Source organism: Pseudophryne corroboree, chromosome 4 (genome assembly GCF_028390025.1).
Source record: "Pseudophryne corroboree isolate aPseCor3 chromosome 4, aPseCor3.hap2, whole genome shotgun sequence".
In the NCBI taxonomy this organism is placed as follows: Eukaryota; Metazoa; Chordata; class Amphibia; order Anura; family Myobatrachidae; genus Pseudophryne; species Pseudophryne corroboree.
The window spans coordinates 300,200,844-300,224,181 of record NC_086447.1 but is presented as its reverse complement, the minus strand read 5'-3'; the positions used below and the strand labels follow the sequence as shown (position 1 = coordinate 300,224,181).

At 43.8% G+C, this 23,338-nt stretch overlaps 1 protein-coding gene across 3 annotated transcripts in view; it reads right to left on the bottom strand.

The window, feature by feature from the left end:
* Positions 1–23,338, bottom strand: part of FNDC3B (fibronectin type III domain containing 3B) — a 617,129-nt gene that overhangs the window by 388,720 nt on the left and 205,071 nt on the right. For all 3 annotated transcript variants that reach the window (XM_063916263.1, XM_063916264.1, XM_063916265.1), the window contains exon 3: positions 7,550–7,625. In XM_063916263.1, the coding sequence (XP_063772333.1) occupies positions 7,550–7,625 (76 nt within the window). The remainder of the gene's footprint in view (positions 1–7,549; positions 7,626–23,338) is intronic.

Here is a 23,338-nt window from a genome sequence, read left to right as displayed (position 1 = left end):
AGGCCCTTAGGAGAGACAGAGAGAGAGTATGCCAGCACACACCCCAGCGCTATAAACCCAGGAATAACACAGTAACTTAATGTTAACCCAGTAGCTGCTGTTTATATATTGTTTTTTGCGCCTAATTATGTGCCCCCCCTCTCTTTTTACCCTCTTCTACCGTGTATCTGCAGGGGAGAGCCTGGGGAGCTTCCTCTCAGCGGAGCTGTGGAGAAAAAATGGCGCTGGTGAGTGCTGAGGAAGAAACTCCGCCCCCTCGGCGGCGGGCTTCTGTCCCGCTTAAATATGCAATTTTTGGCGGGGGCTCATACATATATACTGTGCCCAGCTGTATATATGTTTAACTTTTGCCAAAAGAGGTCCCAAATGCTGCCCAGGGCGCCCCCCCTGCGCCCTGCACCCTTACAGTGACCGGAGTATGTGAGGTGTGTGGGAGCAATGGCGCACAGCTGCAGTGCTGTGCGTTACCTCAGTGAAGAACGGAGTCTTCTGCCGCCTGTGAAGTCTTCTTTGCTTCTCATACTCACCCGGCTTCTGTCTTCCGGCTCTGCGAGGGGGAAGGCGGCGCGGCTCTGGGATCGGACGGCGAGGGTGAGATCCTGCGTACGATCCCTCTGGAGCTAATGGTGTCCAGTAGCCTAAGAAGCAGGACCTAGCTTCAGAGAGTAGGGCTGCTTCTCTCCCCTCAGTCCCACGATGCAGGGAGTCTGTTGCCAGCAGAGCTCCCTGAAAATAAAAAACCTAACAAAATACTTTCTCTCAGCAAACTCAGGAGAGCTCACTGAAAAGCACCCAGCTCGTCTGGGCACAGTATCAAACTGAGGTCTGGAGGAGGGGCATAGAGGGAGGAGCCAGTGCACGCCAGAACCTAAAATTCTTTCTTAAAGTGCCCATGTCTCCTGCGGAGCCCGTCTATCCCCATGGTCCTTACGGAGTCCCCAGCATCCACTAGGACGTTAGAGAAATACAAATATGGGGACAGCCCCCCAATAAGGCCCTTTGGAGAGACAGAGAGAGAGTATGCCAGCACACACCCAGCGCCACTGTACACTGGAACAAAATCCCAGTCTGACCAGCGCTTTTATAGATAAATAATACACTTACTGCGCCAATTAAATGTGCCCCCCCCCCCCCTCGTTTTTGCCCCCTGTACTTGCTCAGCAGGGGAGAGTCCGGGGAGCAGCTTCTCTGCAGCGTGCTGTGGAGAAAATGGCGCTGGTTAGTGCTGGAGGATCAAGCTCCGCCCCCTCGATGGCGGGCTTCGGTCCCGCTCAAATTCTTTATACTGGCGGGGGTTTTCTAATATACTGCCTCCGCAGTATCTAACTTGCTAGCCAGTGTCCCTTGAGGTTATTATTGCTGCCCAGGGCGCCCCCCCTGCGCCCTGCACCCTTACAGTGCCTTCTGTGTGTGTGAGTGTGGGAGCAATGGCACGCAGCGTTACCGCTGTGCGGTACCTCAGTGAAGATCTGAAGTCTTCTTTCTTCTTATACTCACCCGGCTTCTATCTTCCGGCTCTGTGAGGAGGACGGCGGCGCGGCTCCGGGACGAACAGCGAGGACGACACCTGTGTTCCGACCCTCTGGAGCTAATGGTGACCAGTAGCCTAAGAAGCAGAGCCTATCAGTTAAGTAGGTCTGCTTCTCTCCCCTCAGTCCCACGATGCAGGGAGCCTGTTGCCAGCAATGCTCCCTGAAAATAAAAAACCTAACAAAAAGTCTTTTCAGAGAAACTCAGTAGAGCTCCCCTGCAGTGCATCCAGTCTCCTCTGGGCACAGGATCTAACTGAGGTCTGGAGGAGGGGCATAGAGGGAGGAGCCAGTGCACACCCATCTAAAGTCTTTAGAGTGCCCATGTCTCCTGCGGAGCCCGTCTATACCCCATGGTCCTTACGGAGTCCCCAGCATCCTCAAGGACGTAAGAGAAAATATAATACACTTGTTTCTCACATTCTATGTCTTTTAATATTAAGATTCCTCTGTATGGAAAAAAATAAAGGGACATCTTCAATTAAGCTTGAGGTTGCGGCACTGCATACAATTTGGGTAATTATGGGAGGGACACCTTGGTCATTTTTTCTCACAGCACTAGGTGATATGGACAGAAATGAGTAAAGTTATCCTACCCATGTTATGGTAAGATGGGAGTTTCCCACGGAAACCTGCTAATTAAATCGGCCCAAAAATAATTTGTTATTAATTCATGAGAACTATACTGTCTTATCATAGTCAAAATAGCAGTTTATTAAAAAAAATCTTTCAGAAGTTGCTCATTGCCTGCTGCCATATTTATTTGAAGGTCTATACCACATCCAAAATGAATAGCAATATTAGCAGCGATGCATATTAATTTTTGTTTGCATCCTTTAACCACGCTATTTGAAAAAATAGCCAGTGATGGTATCCAATTGATTACTGTATTGTACACTGTATACACACGCACACATGTTTTGGGGATGTACTTTAGATTGTTGAACAGGAACTGATTAATTATCCCATGACAGAGTTGTGTGAGCTAGATGGAGATTTGCATTCAAGACTTGAGACTAATCATCAGAAGATAAATGTTAATAATAACATAATTAATACCATAGGTTTATTGGGTAAAGTGGGCTCATTTAGAACTGGACCACCTAATATATGTTGCAGAAAGTTAAAGGAGTCATGCAAAGAATTAAAAACATATTAAAAAGTAACTTTCCTCATAAAAATACATAAAAAAAAAAGTTTCCCCTCTTTTTCAGACACATCTGGAAAGAATACGGTTATGTTACTTTGAACTTCCTGACTTAATATGAAGACTCAAACTGTCTGTGTGCACTTCAGATTTATAAATGTATTATAGCGGCACAGATCGTGCCGCTATAACACTTCCTGCTTCGCCTCATTACCAAGGTGAAGCAGGAAGGGACATCCACAAGATGTACTAACATCATGTCTGCTGAAGCAGGGGAGTGAAAACTCCCCCCTCCGGTGATGTCCCCTGAGCACATGGCGAATCAGCTCAGTGCTGATGCACTGTGTCCTCCTGATTGGGCAGCTCCACCATGCATGCTTGGGATCTAGTTACTCAGTCCGAAGCCAGCAGCCGGTGTGGTGTATGGGCATCGCCACCTGCAGCTGTCAAAATCGAAAGCTGCAGGTGTCGGAACGGTCAGTGATGCTGACTGTTCATACATTGCCCAAGCATATCGGCCTGCTATCTTTGAGATGAGCCCACACCGTCGCTGTAATACATGGGGGGGAAGTGGTATCAGTGCACATAACGTGCGCTGATACCACTTCTCCCCCATAATCCCAGATAATACATTTACCCCATAGGTGTCTATTCATGAAGAAGTGAAATTTGTGTAACAGTGAGCCAGTGGAGAAGTTGCCGATGGCGACCAATCAGCCTTGTAGTTTCATTTATCATTTGCATGCTATAAAATTATACAGAGAAGCTGATTGGTTACAACTTCTCCACTGTCTCACTTCTCCGATCTTTTCACTGCTTCATGAGTAGACCCTTAGTATTTAAAACAAAAGTGACAATATGTGTCTGTTAAAATGCTCCAGTACGTGACCAGTATCGTAACTCATGTACGATATGCAATGTAGCAGAGGAAGCCTGCCCATGTCTCTGTGACGAATATTTGTAGTCGGTCTACCTGGATCTCTAAAAACTTAATGACCAATCAGTCTGGAGGTGGGTCAGATCAGAAGGGTAGATTTACTAAATCATCTTAAAAAGAAAGTGGAGGTGTTGCCAACAGTGACCACTCAGATTCTACCTATCATATATCTAGTTTAGTCTAGAAAATGATAGCCAGAACCTGATTGGTTGCTTTGGGCAACATCTCCACGCCGCTTCAGTACATTTATCCCAAAGTGTCCAGAATCAAGTACAGTAGCTCCTCACTGACATCATAATTTTATTATCACTAATCTTACTGCTTATTGCTTATAGAACAAAGAAAAGAAGCACACTGTACTCATATCATTAGTTTAAATTTGTGTATTTGCTAGGAATAGTCTAGCACTATAGGTAAACATAGAAGGAAAACAACATGTACTAATCACAGTAACAATATGCCTAATGCTTCTACATAACTAGTGTGATGTTTTTTCTTTAGGGACTAAGGGGGACATTTACTAAGCAGTGATAAAAGTGGAGAAGTGAGCCAGTGGACAAGTTGCCCCATCAACCAATCGGCAGTTTTGTATAATTTTACAGTATGCAAATTATAGATGTTACTTTAGTGCTGATTGGTTGCCACAGGCAACTTCTCCACTGGCTCACTTCTCCGCTCTTATCACTGCTTAGTAAATGTCCCCCTAAGTTTTCTTTGGTGGCGCCTTTTTGATACCACTGTCATATTAAATTAAATGATAACAGTCCGAGTAACGTACACTGTACAAGCACTGAGTCATACCTGCTTATACAGCCAGTTCTAAATGACCAGCATTGGACTACACTGTGATCTGAGAAGCAAGTGTTACACATTTCTCGGTTCACCCCAATTGACACTAGTTCAAAGAGATTAGTTCTCAAACAATAACTTGGCAAATGCGGTTGGAACAAACCAAGTTCATGCCCAAAGAGAAGCAGACTGAATGGCATGAAGATAACAGTTTAAGAAATGTATACCGTTTCTACAACATATAAATAGCAGGAACTGTCTAGAGTCAGGAGAGGCGCTACAGAAATAATAAATACAATAATCTGACCTTACTTTCACAGAAGAAAGTTACATTACTGTATGATGTTTGGATATATATTACGTTGTATCAATGTTAAAGGAAAAACACTATTCCAAGGACAACATCTGTTATAAACCAAGCAATATCCACATATTATCACAGTGTATCATTTATGTAATGGAAGCCTGGGAAAAAATGAGGAGTGGAAGAGAAACAAGTAAAGTGTTTCAAAGACAGATACATAGAACTTGATGGGAGATTCTGTAAGAACCACTTGGCCCATCTAGTCTGCCCATGAACATACATACACATACACACTAGGGCTATTTATTTTTATTTTTTTACTAGGAGACAATTAACCTACCAGTATATTTTTGGATAGTAGGAAGAAACCGGAGTACTTGAAAGAAACCCACGCAAGTAATAATAATAATAATAATTTTATTTATATAGCGCTCTTTCTCCAACAGGACTCAAGGCGCTTTAGTAAGAGGCGAATATGCAAACTACACACACTTAGGGCCATGGTGGGAATCAAACCCACAACCTCAGTGCTGTGAGGCAGTAATGCTAACGGTATGCAGTTATGTGACATTACCGACGGCTACATCCCGCCCCCACCCCCTCTACATGCCGACTAGTAGGGACTATTCTCACTAGAGTGGGAATAGAACCTGTGGCGAGCACAGCTCATTCCCAAGCATGCAGTGTAGCGAGTGCAGCGAGCCCACAAGTGGCTTGTTACGCTCGCACCCGCCCACCGGCATTCCATCGCAGGTATCCCGCGGCCGGTATGCTGATCGCCGGGATCCCCAGCGGCGGAAACGCATACCCATCCCATGCTAACCATTACATTGTCTGTTCTGACTTAATTTATAGTGTGAGAGAGAAGGAGGGGGGGGGGGGGAGTTTCTATAGCACCAGGACCCTTTTTATATTAGTAATAGGTATACCCCTATACTGAGATTACGTTACCAATAACATGAATTACAGGGGGGTGTTGCCTCAGACCAATATTCATAATAAATCAACAAAAGAGAGGAAAGTGTCTGAATCTGGCGCACAAAAGATACACAATTCTTAAAATTTGCCTTTTATTGTATTATTTTAAAATTCCGGATTTGCTCCAGAAACTTGAAGCAAAGAATCGACAGCAAAATATTGGTTAAAATCTAAGAGTATGTGTAAAGACTGAAAACAGTGTAATTAAAAAACTCAGCTGTGTGCCATTTGTTGTGTCTTTATTTATACAGGTTGAGTATCCCATATCCAAATATTCCGAAATACGGACTGTTTTTGAGTGAGAGCGAGATAGTGAAGCCTTTGTTTTTTGATGACTCAATGTACACAAAGTTTGCTTAATACACAAAGTTATTAAAAATATTGTATTAAATTACCTTCAGTCTGTGTGTATAAGGTGTATATGAAACATAAATGAATTGTGGAATGTAGACTCACTTTGTTTAATGCACAAAGTTATAAAAAATATTGGCTAAAATGACCTTCAGGCTGTGTGTATAAGGTGTATATGTAACATAAATGCATTCTGTGCTTAGACTTAGGTCCCATCACCATGATATCTCATTATGGTATGCAATTATTCCAAAATACGGAAAAATCCCATATCCAAAATACCTCTGGTCCCAAGCATTTTGGATAAGGGATACTCAACCTGTATTATTTTTTATTTTTATTATATCCTTTTGCATTCTTCCTGAGACAGATCTAATTGCATCTCTTCTAGTGTCCCCTGCAGCGCGCGTGTCATCATGCGCAAGTCCAGATGAACTTCCGGGTCATAAACCGGGAAGTCATGGTATCGCATAGAACAGCTCTTATCAAAAGAGCTGTCCTTTGTGATTCTATTGGCAATTCTAGGTACATACAGGACGCTGGTATGTACTGTACCTTGTAAGTGGTGGTATGTACTGCATCCAAAATGCAATGCATAGTATATCCCACCCATAAGCTTTTAGACTTCATTTTCAACACAAAACTTGTTTGAAAGCTATAGATACTGTATACTCATTGCCAAATGAAACCAAGATTCTGAAGTTACTGGATATTTTAAGACGATAATCTGCAATTAATTAATTAATTAATTAATTAATTAATTAAAGGACCAACTGTATTCTGTCAGGATTGGACTGGTAATTCATTTAAAGTTACCAGAAGATCGGCCACCTTAAACATATTTATAAAAATGAAAACAAAAATAATATAGTAACACATGAAACACGACATACATACATAACATGCAAATATTAATGAGGTTGGCCATATAAAATATAGGGGCAGATGTATTAAACTGGGAGAAGGGATAAAGAAATTATAAAGAAGTGATAAGTGCAAGGTGATAACGCACCAGCCAATCAGATCCTGTCACTTTTCAAATCCGTAATGTTTGGTTGGTGCATTTTCACCTTGCGCTTATCACTTCTTTATCCCTTCTCCAGGTTAATACATCTGCCCCATTGTCACAAAAACACCAGTCTGATAAGGGAAGCTTTTTTTTTTTTTTACTTATTATAATAAATGTATCACTAGGATTTTCAAGATATGAAAATCCTAGTGTGAAGTTATTTATAAATGTAGTCTCTGCAAAGTTCTCTAACACTGCGCACTAGAACATATATAGCAACAGGGCTACTGGAGTTTTCCTCTAAATAAACCCATTATAGTTCAACTTTAGGTGGAAGAAATATAAACCAAGTGTAATTTTCCCTTCTGAAAAGCTGACTGAGCTGTGCTCCCAGGCACCAGAAACCACAGTGAAGGATTTAGAAGCTTCAGTGTCACATATTAAATGGGCTAGTGTGAGAAAAGCTCTGCAGTTCCAGTCTAACACAGACGTTAGTCTCCCTTACCTTGAATGCACTGCAGTGTTCCGTCTTCTGCTCTTATTGTAAAGGTTTCTCCTGGGTTAACCTGAACTAGAATGACCTGTCAAAATAAGATAAAAGTGGTTCAGAATAATGTAACATCTGGTGTCTCTATTGGATAACAGGCATGACTTCATACACTAGCAAATCTCATTTAATAGAATTATTTAAATTAAACTATAGACTGTATATTTTCAAGTAAAAAACACCTCTTACATTTGACGTCGGAGGCGCGTAGCCCATAAAGTACATCACATGTCTTGCGCTGGCTTGGTGGGTATGTAAGGTGTGCGATAGCCCATCTGCAGACATATCACTAGGTGCTCTCATGGGTAAAAGGGGCAATTTATCAGTTGCAAAAAGTGATGATTATCGGCTTTCGGACCATGGATGGCAGTATTTCTGGAACAGCACAGTTTGTGAACTATTCACGTGCTTCTCTGGCGAAGGTGTATCGTGACTGGACAAATGTCACCATTGCGAATAACGGACGTGTAAACTGCGGACCACAATGTGCCATTGATGTGAGGGGTGAACGACGGCTACGAAGGTGTGTGAGGGCCAACCAACACACTACAGTGGAGCTGCTCACCATTAAAATTAACCTGACGGCTACCAGATGTGTGTCTACAATGACAATTCAGCCCGTCTAGTTGCTGTCTGTGCTGTATATGGCGGTAACTCTGGCTATTAGCTAGTGGTCATAATAATGTGACAAAACCATGTATATATCTCAAATGATGTTAGCCACACACCTGAACTACTTCTAGTAAACTACTACTGACAGCGGCACACCTTAGCCTCACTGACAGCAGCACAACCCTATCTCACTGACAGCGGCACATCCCTGCCTCACTGACGGCGGCGCATCCCTGACTCACTGACGGCGGCGCATCCCTGACTCACTGACAGCAGCGCACCCCTGCTTCACTGACAGCAGCGCACCCCTGCTTCACTGACAGCAGCACACTGACTGCAGCGCACCCCTGCCTCACTGACAGAGGCGCACCCCTGGCTTACTGACAGCGGCACAACCCTGCCTCACTGACAGCGGCACAACCCTGCCTCACTGACAGCGGCACAACCCTGCCTCACTGACAGCGGCACAACCCTGCCTCACTAACAGCAACACACCCATGTCTCACTGACAGCGGCACATCCCTGCCTCACTGACAGCGGCACACCCCTGCCTCACTAACAGCAACACATCCCTGCCTCACTGACAGCGGCACACCCCTGCCTCACTGACAGACACACAATTGTCTGACAATAAAAATTTCACAAAACGTCAAAATCCATCTCCATGTAGAACTATTTAGTCACAAAAGGAGCCATTTTATAAGATAGATATTATCTTAGGTCACGCTCTGATATACACACACTTTGGATGGTTGAGCGTATTATCAGAGTGTGACCGAACACCCAAGAGTGGTATATCTATAATGTATATTCTTGTATTCTGCAAATTTCTTACTTGAAAAGTCTCTTACAGAATATTACAAAGCATGAACAGGGTGTCTTTAGAGCATATACTATAACTGTAGTTATTATACGTCATCCAACAATTAGCGCATGTGTACTCATAAATAGGTAGCTTTTAAATAGAAAAAAAATCTTTTGCCTTAATTTTTAATTCGGTTTCATTCGCTATTATCAAACAATTACAAAAACATTATACAGCACCAGCGTACTCTGCAGTGCTTTACATGTGGCATGTTGTCCTAAATATGATACAAGTATAAAATATATCAGCAATAAAATACTAGAAATGAAGGAGATGTTAAAATCAAGCAATGACATAACACTTAAGTGTTATTAACCAATTTTCCAATAAAATTCATATAGATCTGGGATAACACAAAATACTGCCAAAAAGATTTTGTGAGAGTTCTTATGTTTTTTAAAGTGGCAATTATTTACATGGCAAAATCGACCTGGTTTTGATTCTACCGGAGTCCCTCACTTCCCGATTCTCAACCCTATTACATCGCCCACCCCCCAAGAGTCAATATCTGGGATGGCAACTACAATGTGTCTGACAATTGAGCTTTGAATAAGAAAACATTACAAAGTAAGACACCCTCAAAGACCAAAAAGCAGTGGTACATGTGACATTACCAACTTGAAAATAGATTTCATACCAGTGTGACACCACATGATTTGTTTACATCTGTTGCTAACCATTAAGGCCTACTTTTTGAAATAATGTTGTATACACATGTGAAACAAAAGTGGACTGCAGGGCCATAGTTGCTGTGCCGTGGCGTTAAAAGTTCTGCTGATTTCTTCTATTTTTGCATATTTGTCACACTTATTTGTTTCATCAAACAAAACTGAATATAACACAAAAACAATTTGCGTGAGCACAAAATACAGTTTAAACTGATCATTTAATTTACTGCAGGAAAAAAGTTATCCAACACCTATATCACCCATGTGAAAAAATAATCCTCCCCAAAAAGTCTGGTTCTGCCTGCTTTAGCAGCAACAAGTGCAACCAAACACTTCAGATAAGTCTTTCATATCACTGTGGAGGAATTCTGGCCCACTCTTCTTTGCAGAATCACTTTAATTCAGTTACATTGGAGGATTTTTGAGCATGAACTGCCCCCAGCATCTAACTTAGGCCCTCATTCCGAGTTGTTCGCTCGTTCTTTTCCTTCGCATCGGTGCGATTTTCCGCTAACTGCGCATGCGCAATGTTCGCACTGCGGCTGCGTCAAGTAAATTTGCTAAGAAGTTTGGTATTTTACTCACGGCATTACAAGGTTTTTTCTTCGTTCTGGTGATCGGAGTGTGATTGACAGGAAGTGGGTGTTTCTGGGCGGAAACTGGCCGTTTTATGGGAGTGTGTGAAAAAACGCTGCCGTTTCTGGGAAAAACGCGGGAGTGGCTGGAGAAACGGGGGAGTGTCTGGGCGAACGCTGGGTGTGTTTGTGACGTCAAACCAGGAACGACAAGCACTGAACTGATCGCACTGGAAGAGTAAGTCTCGAGCTACTCAGAATCTGCACAGAAAAATCTTTTCGCATTATTGCGATTCTTTCGTTCGCAATTCTGCTAAGCTAAGATTCACTCTCAGAGGGCGGCGGCTTAGCGTGTGCATTGCTGCGAAAAGCGGCTAGCGAGCGAACAACTCGGAATGAGGGCCCTAGATTCAAGTCAGACAGGGCCACTCCAAAACCTTATTTTGCTTCTTATAAGGCAATCAGAGGTGTACTTTCTCTTATGCTTTGGATGGTTGTCTTGCTGCATAACCCAACTGCGTATGAACTTGCGATCTTGGACTGGTAACTGGATATTCTCCCTGGTAGAGAGCAGAATTCATGATTCCATCAATTATGGCAAGTTGTCCAAGTCCTGAAGCAGCAAGCATTCACATACCATCACGTATCCAGTTGCATGGTTTGGGTTTGGGGGTGGATCTACAAAAAATATTTTAATTTAGATAGATATGTGTTCCAGCTGAAAAATAGCATTGACATTACGACCACCATGTTTGACTGTTGGTATGATGTTCTTATTGTGGAATGCAGCGTTAGCTTCACGCCAGATGTAACGGGACGCCTATCTTCCAAAAAGTTTATCCTGGCATGCTTCACTGGTTGGTTTTTGGGTGATAGTTGCCAGTACGGCCAGCATGTAAAACAAATTTAGGCACTGCTGCCTGTTTTGTGCCCGCAGAACCTTGATACCCTTCTGAACCTTGGGGCCCGGGATGGGTGTATGCTTTGTACCTTCCCTGTCGGCAGTCCTACCAGTTGGTATTGAATAACTGTTTTCCTTCAATAAATAAAATTATCATTTAAAAAAATGTATTTTCTGTTTACTCAGGGTGTCTTTGTCTTATATTCAATTTTGTTTGAAGACCTGAAACATTTCAGTGTGATAAAAATATGCAAATATAGAAGAAGTCAGGAAGGGGGCAAAAACCTTTTCGTGCCACTTTATAAAGGTGCATACACACTAGGCGTTTTTGCCCAGCGTGTATGCACAGCGATGATTGCTGACATCGCTGGGCTGAAAAGCGCTCAGTGCATACACACTGAGCGCTTTCTCCCCCTGCCCAGTGATGTCAGCGGGGGTGAGCGGCTTTCCATAGCAGGATGCTATGGAAAGTCACTCACGCCGCCGTTCATCTACTGTTAATACCAGTAGATGAACGGCGGTCGCAAGCGATGAAGCGGGAGCGCGCATCAGCGCTCACCGCTCATCGCTTGAGCATACACACTGGGCGGCTTTGAGCTGAAAGCAGCTCAACACACCAAAAGTGACCTGCTTTCAGCTCAAAATCGCCCAGTGTGTATGGGCCTTAAGAGTGAGTAAAAATAAGAATTTACTTACCGATAATTCTATTTCTCATAGTCCGTAGTGGATGCTGGGGACTCCGTAAGGACCATGGGGAATAGCGGCTCCGCAGGAGACTGGGCACATCTAAAGAAAGCATTAGGACTATCTGGTGTGCACTGGCTCCTCCCCCTATGACCCTCCTCCAAGCCTCAGTTAGGATACTGTGCCCGGACGAGCGTACACAATAAGGAAGGATTTTGAATCCCGGGTAAGACTCATACCAGCCACACCAATCACACCGTACAACTTGTGATCTGAACCCAGTTAACAGCATGATAACAGAGGAGCCTCTAGAAAAGATGGCTCACTACAGCAATAACCCGATTTTTTTGGTAACAATAACTATGTACCAGTATTGCAGACAATCCGCACTTGGGATGGGCGCCCAGCATCCACTACGGACTATGAGAAATAGAATTATCGGTAAGTAAATTCTTATTTTCTCTAACGTCCTAAGTGGATGCTGGGGACTCCGTAAGGACCATGGGGATTATACCAAAGCTCCCAAACGGGCGGGAGAGTGCGGATGACTCTGCAGCACCAAATGAGAGAACTCCAGGTCCTCCTCAGCCAGGATATCAATTTTGTAGAATTTTACAAACGTATTTGCTCCTGACCAAGTAGCTGCTCGGCAAAGTTGTAAAGCCGAGACCCCTCGGGCAGCCGCCCAAGATGAGCCCACCTTCCTTGTGGAGTGGGCATTTACAGATTTTTGGCTGTGGCAGGCCTGCCACAGAATGTGCAAGCTGAATTGTACTACAAATCCAACGAGCAATAGTCTGCTTAGAAGCAGGAGCACCCAGCTTGTTGGGTGCATACAGGATAAACAGCGAGTCAGATTTCCTGACTCCAGCCGTCCTGGAAACATATATTTTCAGGGCCCTGACAACGTCTAGCAACTTGGAGTCCTCCAAGTCCCTAGTAGCCGCAGGCACCACAAATAGGTTGGTTCAGGTGAAACGCTGAAAACACCTTAGGGAGAAAATGAGGACGAGTCCTCAATTCCGCCCTGTCCGAATGGAAAATCAGATAAGGGCTTTTTCAGGATAAAGCCGCCAATACTGACACGCGCCTGGCCCATAGACACTCCTGTTTGCAGGAAATGTAGGAATCGACCCAGTTGAATTTCCTCCGTCGGGCCTACTGGCCTCGCACCACGCAACATATTTTCGCCAAATGCGGTGATAATGTTTTTCGGTTACATCCTTCCTGGCTTTGATCAGGATAGGGATGACTTCATCCGGAATGCCGTTTTTCCTTCAGGATCCGGAGTTCAACCGCCATGCCGTCAAACGCAGCCGCGGTAAGTCTTGGAACAGACAGGGTCCTTGCTGGAGCAGGTCCCTTCTTAGAGGTAGAGGCCACGGATCCTCCGTGAGCATCTCTTGAAGTTCCGGTTACCAAGTCCTTCTTGGCCAATCCGGAGCCACGAATATAGTGCTTACTCCTCTCCATCTTATCAATCTCAGTACCTTGGGTATGAGAGGCAGAGGAGGGAACACATACACTGACTGGTACACCCACGGTGTTACCAGAGCGTCTACAGCTATTGCCTGAGGGTCCCTTGACCTGGCGCAATACCTGTCGAGTTTTTCCCAACGGTTTATAAACAAGTGGAAGACTTCTGGGTGAAGTCCCCACTCTCCCGGGTGGAGGTCGTGCTGAGGAAGTCTGCTTCCCAGTTGTCCACTCCCGGAATGAATACTGCTGACAGTGCTATCACATGATTTTCCGCCCAGCGAAGAATCCTTGCAGCTTCTGCCATTGCCCTCCTGCTTCTTGTGCCACCCTGTCTGTTTACGTGGGTGACTGCCGTGATGTTGTCCGACTGGATCAACACCGGCTGACCTTGAAGCAGAGGTCTTGCTAAGCTTAGAGCATTGTAAATGTCCCTTAGCTTCAGGATATTTTTGTGAAGTGATGTCTCCAGGCTTGACCATAAGCACTGGATATTCCTTCCCTGTGTGACTGCTCCCCAGCCTCGCAGGCTGGCATCCGTGGTCACCAGGACCCAGTCCTGAATGCCGAATCTGCGGCCCTCTAGAAGATGAGCACTCTGCAACCACCACAGGAGGGACACCCTTGTCCTTGGTGACAGGGTTATCCGCTGATGCATCTGAAGATGCGACCCGGACCATTTGTCCAGCAGGTCCCACTGGAAAGTTCTTGCGTGGAATCTGCCGAATGGGATTGCTTCGTAGGAAGCCACCATTTTACCCAGAACCCTTGTGCATTGATGCACTGAGACTTGGCTCGGTTTTAGGAGGTTCCTGACTAGCTCGGATAACTCCCTGGCTTTCTCCTCCGGGAGAAACACCTTTTTCTGGACTGTGTCCAGGATCATCCCTAGGAACAGAAGATAAGTCGTCGGAACCAGCTGCGATTTTGGAATATTGAGAATCCAATCGTGCTGCCGCAACACTACCTGAGATAGTGCTACACCGACCTCCAACTGTTCCCTGGATTTTACCCTTATCAGGGAATTGTCCAAGTAAGGGATAACTAAAATTCCCTTCCTTCGAAGGAATATCATTATTTCGGCCATTACCTTGGTAAAGACCCGGGGTGCCGTGGACCATCCATACGGCAGCGTCTGAACTGATAGTGACAGTTCTGTACCATAAACCTGAGGTACCCTTGGTGAGAAGGGTAAATTTTGACATGAAGGTAAGCATCCCTGATGTCCCGAGACATCATGTAGTCCCCTTCTTCCAGGTTCGCAATCACTGCTCTGAGTGACTCGATCTTGAATTTGAACCTCTGTATGTAAGTGTTCAAAGATTTTAGATTTAGAATCGGTCTCACCGAGCCGTCCGGCTTCGGTACCACAACAGTGTGGAATAATACCCCGTTCCCTGTTGCAGGAGGGGTATCTTGATTATCACCTGCTGGGAATACAGCTTGTGAATGGCTTCCAAAACTGTCTCCCTGTCAGAAGGAGACATCGGTAAAGCCGACTTTAGGAAACGGCGAGGGGGAGACGTCTCGAATTCTAATTTGTACCCCTGAGATATCACCTGAAGGATCCAGGGGTCTACTTGCGAGTGAGCCCACTGCGCGCTGAAATTCATTGAGACGGGCCCCCCACCGTGCCTGATTCTGCTTGTAAAGCCCCAGCGTATACTGAGGGCTTGGCAGAGGCGGGAGAGGGTTTCTGTTCCTGGGAACTGGCTGATTTCTGCAGCCTTTTTCCTCTCCCTCTGTCACGGGGCAGAAATGAGGAACCTTTTGCCCGCTTGTCCATGAAAAGACTGCGCCTGATAATACGGCGTCTTCTCATGTTGAGAGGCGACCTGGGGTACAAACGTGGATTACCCAGCTGTTGCCGTGGCCACCAGGTCTGAAAGAGCGACCCCAAATAACTCCTCCCCTTAATAAGGCAATACTTCCAAATGCCGTTTGGAATACGCATCACCTGACCACTGACGTGTCCATAACCCTCTACTGGTAGAAAAGGACAACGCACTTAGACTTGATGCCAGTCGGCAAATATTCCGCTGTGCATCACGCATGTATAGAAATGCATCTTTTAAATGCTCTATAGGCAAAAATATACTGTCCCTATCTAGGGTATCAATATTTTCAGTCAGGGAATCCGACCACGCCAACCCAGCACTGCACATCCAGGCTGAGGCGATTGCTGGTCGCAGTATAACACCAGTATGTGTGTAAATACATTTTAGGATACCCTCCTGCTTTCTATCAGCAGGATCCTTAAGGGCGGCCATCTCAGGAGAGGGTAGAGCCCTTACAAGCGTGTGAGCGCTTTATCCACCCTAGGGGGTGTTTCCCAACGCACCCTAACCTCTGGCGGGAAAGGATATAATGCCAATAACATTATAGAAATTATCAGTTGTTATCGGGGGAAACCCACGCATCATCACACACCTCATTTAATTTCTCAGATTCAGGAAAACTACAGGTAGTTTTTCCTCACCGAACATAATACCCCTTTTTGGTGGTACTCGTATTATCAGAAATGTGTAAAACATTTTTCATTGCCTCAATCATGTAACGTGTGGCCCTACTGGAAGTCACATTTGTCTCTTCACCGTCGACACTGGAGTCAGTATCTGTGTCGGCGTCTATATCTGCCATCTGAGGTAACGGGCGCTTTAGAGCCCCTGACGGCCTATGAGACGTCTGGACAGGCACAAGCTGAGTAGCCGGCTGTCTCATGTCAACCACTGTCTTTTATACAGAGCTGACACTGTCACGTAATTTCCAACAGTTCATCCACTCAGGTGTCGACCCCCTAGGGGGTGACATCACTATTACAGGCAATCTGCTCCGTCTCCACATCATTTTTCTCCTCATACATGTCGACACAAAAGTACCGACATACAGCACACACACAGGGAATGCTCTGATAGAGGACAGGACCCCACTAGCCCTTTGGGGAGACAGAGGGAGAGTTTGCCAGCACACACCAGAGCGCTATATGTATACAGGGATAACCTTATATAAGTGTTTTTCCCCTTATAGCTGCTGTATAGTTAATACTGCGCCTAATTAGTGCCCCCCTCTCTTTTTTAACCCTTTCTGTAGTGTAGTGACTGCAGGGGAGAGCCAGGGAGCTTCCCTCCAACGGAGCTGTGAGGGAAAATGGCGCCAGTGTGCTGAGGAGATAGGCTCCGCCCCTTTTTCGCGGACTTTTCTCCTGCTTTTTTATGGATTCTGGCAGGGGTTAAATGCATCCATATAGCCCAGGAGCTATATGTGATGCATTTTTTGCCATCCAAGGTGTTTATTATTGCGTCTCAGGGCGCCCCCCCCAGCGCCCTGCACCCTCAGTGACCGGAGTGTGAAGTGTGCTGAGAGCAATGGCGCACAGCTGCAGTGCTGTGCGCTACCTTGTTGAAGACAGGACGTCTTCTGCCGCCGATTTTCCGGACCTCTTCTGCCTTCTGGCTCTGTAAGGGGGCCGGCGGCGCGGCTCTGGGACCCATCCAAGCTGGGCCTGTGATCGTCCCTCTGGAGCTAATGTCCAGTAGCCTAAGAAGCCCAATCCACTCTGCACGCAGGTGAGTTCGCTTCTTCTCCCCTTAGTCCCTCGATGCAGTGAGCCTGTTGCCAGCAGGTCTCACTGAAAATAAAAAACCTAAACTAAAACTTTCACTAAGAAGCTCAGGAGAGCCCCTAGTGTGCACCCTTCTCGTTCGGGCACAGAGATCTAACTGAGGCTTGGAGGAGGGTCATAGGGGGAGGAGCCAGTGCACACCAGATAGTCCTAAAGCTTTCTTTAGATGTGCCCAGTCTCCTGCGGAGCCGCTATTCCCCATGGTCCTTACGGAGTCCCCAGCATCCACTTAGGACGTTAGAGAAAATGCCTTATAATTAGAGGGTGTGCACTCCTTGTGCTTACTATGCTCCACTTTCCAACAACCCATGTATCATTTTTACTAGGAAAAAAATAGGTGAGTGATAAAGAAAAAGTAATAAAGGAATTATAAATGGAAAATGAACATAAAGCAATTCCTGCGCTGCTCCCAAACTGAGTGGCCCGGGCACAAGGTTTAGAATTTGTGAAGCTATTAGAAGTGCAACTATTCACAGTACAGATTAATGACATTCCCATAGCCACAGGCTGTAAAGATCTACGATCGATCAACTAAATGTCCAAGGCACTGTATATGAACTTTTGATATGTTTATATATTACACGGTTATGCAGATGGAACTGCTTCCAAGATAGGGGGAAACTCAAATGCCCTCACACTTCAGTAGCAGTGATGGGAAGTAATCCCCCCTGTCCATATTTACCAGATTTAAAATGTCTAAATTATTAAAAAATTATATATTTTTTTTTTTTTTTGAGGAGAGTATTTTTATTCAACAAGAATGGAAGTAATACAGACATTTCAGTGTACACCGGGAAATCCGGGTGATAATATATAACATATACAATTACATAGCCCCACCAAATCATATACACATAGGTTTAATCATGACCGGCAGACATAAGGCCATTTAATATCAACTCGCGAAAACAGTTTTACTGAAGTCTGAAAATAAATGTCAACACATTCATAAAACATTTTCAAAATTCTCCCCAAATTTCTCCCCAAATTTCTCCGCAAACATTTTCAAATTTCTCCCCAAACTAACTCAATAAACCCCCCAACTATAAGGCCAGATATGGCCTAAGTACACCAAAAAAAGAAGGTGCCTAAAATAATAATAAGCATCAAACAAAAAAACAAACAAACAGAAAACATAAGCAGAATAAAACAAATCAATACCATCAAGCCTATAGTCTCATAGTTGTGCAAGGTAAGGCGCAAAATCCACATAATATAAATACGGGGGTGGGGGTGGGGGGGCCCAGCTCGTTTACACAAGTCCCAGACAACCTGGCCATCATTAAGGCACAATACGTCTCAAAGCTTGAGGGCAGGGGAGGAGTATATAGAGTTAATCCAGAAAGACCATATTTTCCCGTGTTTAGAGAGAGCATTGTTTTTCATATAGACATACCGATCTTTCAATACGGTGTCGTTCACCAGGGCTTTAAATGCAGACATCATAGGAGAATGTGGGGCCATCCATGTCCGCGCTATGCACACCTTAGCAAGGGAGCAAACGCTACGAGCATACAAGCCCTCCCACCGAGGCCCGGAATCAGGCCCTCCCACCCTCAAAATGCAGAATCCCGGAGTCAGCATGCCTCTCGGTATCCCCGTATGTTCCAGAATCGACCCGACCCCAGCCCAAAACACCTGCAAGGACGGACACTCCCACACAAGGTGCCAGAATGATCCACCATCAGTCCCGCATTTAGGACAAGTGGCAGCACCACCAGCCCCGAATCTAGCCAACCTGTTCGGCGTCATATATGATCTATGAAGTATAAAGAGTTGGATGTGTTGGAACCGTAGTGATTTGGTGACCTGGCTCGGGTTCCCCAGCGCGACCTCCCATTCCTCCACATCTATAGGGCCTAAATCATGCTTCCAGCGTTCCTGAAGGTTCGAGAGCGGGTCTGCATGAATTGTTGCAAGAAGGTACGAGTAAGTGAAGGAGATCACCTTGACCCGACCCAATGAACATAAAAAGGTCTTGTGTGAATGGTTTTGAAACTACCCGCCTACAATGATCTCATCAAGAAAGATCCAATCAGAACCTCCTTGGGAACATATAAGGAAGATCCGTATCTACTACAGTCTATCTTGAAAAAGGGGGCGGACCCCCGAAACGCGTTGATGCTGTAGTGACGTGGAGATCGATCCAGGAGAGAGCCGTGACTTATCCGCACGCCTGAAGCTGTTTGATGCGGCAGTGACGTGGAAATCGATCCAGGAGGGAACCGTGACTTACCCGCACGCCTGAGGCTGTTTGCCGTTACAGCGGACTGAGATATTCCGGACATCTCAGTAGTGAAGCACAGCCTCTATCTGGGAGCGGGTATGCGTTTTGTGTCGTTTTTAAAGAAAAATCTGTTCAGTACTTGTGAATAAAGTCCCTGTGGGGATACTTCTTTTTATCTATTTGGTATTAATCCATTGGAGTGTCGAATCTAGAGGGTGCCAGACAAGATAAAGATACCTTTAAGTGACAGGTATTGGTTTCTTTAAAGGGAGTGTCCGTTTTTAAGCAAACACAGCCAAATCGGAGACTCTGCTTAAATTGACTTCATCACTGACAACCAGCTGGATACAAAGTCTGCATAATAATTACCCTATGTTTTAACACTCTTTATATCAGATGTCTTTTTTATCCATTAAGATACTCACCTGAGTTTTTATTATTCATTTTTTATTCTTTCTATGTGTGAAGTGATTTTCGGCACTGTGTTTAATACATAGGCATATCTGGACTTGAGGTGTTTTCAGCGCTATATACTCCTCTCCAAAATCTTTTCTTTTGTGTAGTAGTTAATTACAGGTGTGGGTGTACACCTGGGATTGGAGTTGAGCAGCTGAGCACCAGCGCTGTGAGGGGAAATAATTCCTTTTCTATTCTGTTTTGAGTACACCTTTTTCTGACTCACTGCTGCTTGCAATAATGCTCCGTTATAGGAGTTTGAGAGATGCTGCATGCAAGGATATATTCAATAATCACAATAATGAGGTTACGACTGCACATTTGTATGATGGCAATTTAAATGATAGTGTATACAAACTGGAGAAACTACTCATCAGGGAAGGGAAAATCTGGTGGGAGGTGGCTACCCTGGAGCAATACATTAAAGAAGGTATTGTCCCAAGGGGATTACGCATTGATAAACTGCCCACCTTTGGTGATGAATAGGAGGGTTTCATCAAAGGTTGGCATAAAATCTTGAGCGATTGTTCATCAAAATTAATGACCCATATTGTTGAGGAAAGAGAGAAGAAAAGGAAAGAAATCGAATTAGAGATTGAAACACTACATAGTTTAATTAAACCTTTTATGAATTCAAGTGAATACAAGGATCTAGAGGAAAGAATAACCACTAGAATAGAAAAAAACGAGAGAGATTTGATCCAAAAAAAACGGAATAAATATCAAAGGGACAAAAAGGACTATGAGAGTGGTTCAGAATATACCTACAAAGATAAAGAATTATCAATACAGGATAAATCTAGGAATTGGGGTCACAATAGATCTATAACACCCTATATATCAAGAAGGAAAGATAACAGGGATAAGGAAAAAGAGAGAACATGGGTAAATAGGAATAATGGGAAGAAATACACGGATAGTGCCTATGAACAAAGGAAACAAATTAATCAGCATAATATTAAAGGGATATATACAAGACCATACAATAGGGAATACAGAGATAACAGGAAATATAGGGTATCCCCACAGAGAAATAGGTATTACCAGCACGATAAGAGAGAGAGGGAAAGAATGAACAAATCTGACTATGGCCCTAGACAACATGAAAACAGGGGGAATATTGAACATAGTACTTCAAACCATTCTAGACTATCGCAAGATAGAATGGTAGACCACCAGGGTGAAGACCCTGTAATCAATACCCCCAGACCTAGCACCAGTCAGAGAACACCCAGAAATCGGGACAACAGGGGTCGTTTTTTAGGGAAGTAGTGGATGACCAATATAAACCCTCCAAACCCAGAAAACGTGGTAAAAGGGGTGGCATCCACTTAAATAGACCAAAAAAATATCATAAAATAGTATCAAATTGTAATGAACCAACGACGACAGAAGAGGGGTTGGAAAATAATAACACTATGGTTTATAACTTAAGTGATTACATACTATCAAAGGATGAACAAGAGGTTCTACAGCGTGGTCTAAAATTTGCACCTTCCAATAAGATCAATAACTTCGAGACATTTGTAGACTTGCAAAAATTCATTAGGCGATTAACTTTAAAGAAATTTTTTGCTGAACAAACCAATGATAGTGTGCAGAATACTCCATATGATCCCTCTGTGAAAGTATTTAGAAAGAAGTCCACCTTCTTCCCCCATCACAAAAAGGGTTGTTTTATAGAGACTTTCGCGAGGCTGGTCAAAGAGGATTTAGAAAGGACAATGTTTAAACCTAATAAGTCCACTAATTGCAATAAGAAACAGAGGGCGGCAATTAAAAAACTCAAAGATAACGACCAAATAGTAATAAAGCCTGCTGATAAGGGGGGGGGAGTCGTTGTGTTAAACAGAGACGACTACCACGCTGAAATTATGAACCAACTTACGGATCAGCTCACATATAAGAAGTTAAAAGGAGATCCTATAAATGTAATTACAAAAAAATTAGAGGTGTTTTTGAATTTATACACTAATAATAATACTATTACTGAAGATATTGCTTCATATATATTAGTAGAAAATCCCTCTATACCGGTGCTATATGCACTACCTAAGGTGCATAAAAGTTTAAATAAACCTCCGGGACGCCCTATTGTAGCTGGGGTTAATTCGGTAACCGCAAACCTCTCTTGTTACCTGGATCATCAATTACAACCCCTAGTAGGAGCAACAAGATCTTATCTAAAAGATACAATATCCATTGTTAATAAATTAGCTATGATTGAATGGGAACCAGGCTACCTGTTGGTTACAGCGGATGTTACGGCGCTGTATACCAACATTCGCCATGCAGATGGTTTAGAAGGTGTTAGATATCATCTAGAGAAGAGTGAACATAGCACCATGCATAAACAATTTATTATGGAGGGTATATCCATGATCTTAACCAACAATTATTTTTGGTATGGTGGTGACTTTTATCTGCAGTGTACAGGCACTGCGATGGGTACCAGGCTGGCACCAAGCTATGCCAATCTGTTCATGGCCCACTGGGAGGAGTCTGCGGTGTGGGCAGATTGGCGGGCAGCTGCCAGCCTGGTACTATACAATCGCTATATAGATGATGTGATATTCATTTGGAGAGGAGATAGAGCCTCCCTTGATCTTTTTTGCGAAGGGTTAAACAATAATGACCGTAATATAAAATTAACCTTTACTATCAGTGATACTTCCATAAATTTTTTGGATTTAACTATTAATGTGGAGAATAATCACATCTGCACCAAGAATTACAGTAAACCCACCGACTGTAATTCTTACATTGATGTGAGTAGTAATCACCACAGCAATTGGTTATTTAGCATCCCTAACAGCCAATTTCAAAGACTGCGGCGCAATTGTACAGATGTGAACGTCTTTGACCAACAGGCTGTTGGTATGAAACATCAGTTTATTAGCAAGGGATATAAGGAGATGGCTCTAGATAATACCATCAGTAAGTGTAGAGATCTGGATAGGGACACCATCCTTATGAATACAAGAAGAGACACACTAGACAAGAAACATGCAGTACCCTTCATATCCAAATATACAAACCATCATAGAGAGATGGAGAGTATTATAAGAAGACATTGGGGGATACTCCAGGCGGACTCTAGTCTAAGGGAACACATTTCCGATACTCCTCGCTTTATATATAGGAGAGCAGATAATCTTAAAGATATTCTAGTAAGTAGTGCCATAGAAACTCCTAAGCCTAATATGTCAATCATCACTAAGGGCTTCCACAGATGTGGGAAATGTGTGATGTGTAAAGTCTGTAAAACAGAAAGAAAAATTGTAGAAGTAACATCAAGCAGTAATAACAGAAAAGAGAAGATTAATACGTTTATCACATGCAATAGCAAATATGTAATCTATTTGTTAGTATGTCAGTGTGATAAACAGTATATTGGACGAACGACACGTCCACTGAAGGAGAGACTAACAGAACATGTCAGGAACATTAAACGGGGGTACGAAAACCACAATGTGTCAATGCATTTTAAGACCACACATAACTGTGACCCTAAATATATTAAAATGTTTGCAGGGATAAAGATTGCTAAATGCAACTGGAGGACTAGTGATAGATCGGTCAGGCTTGCTAAGTTGGAAATGCAAACTATTTTTGAAATGAAAACATTGTTACCTGATGGCCTCAATAAAGAATTTGAGAC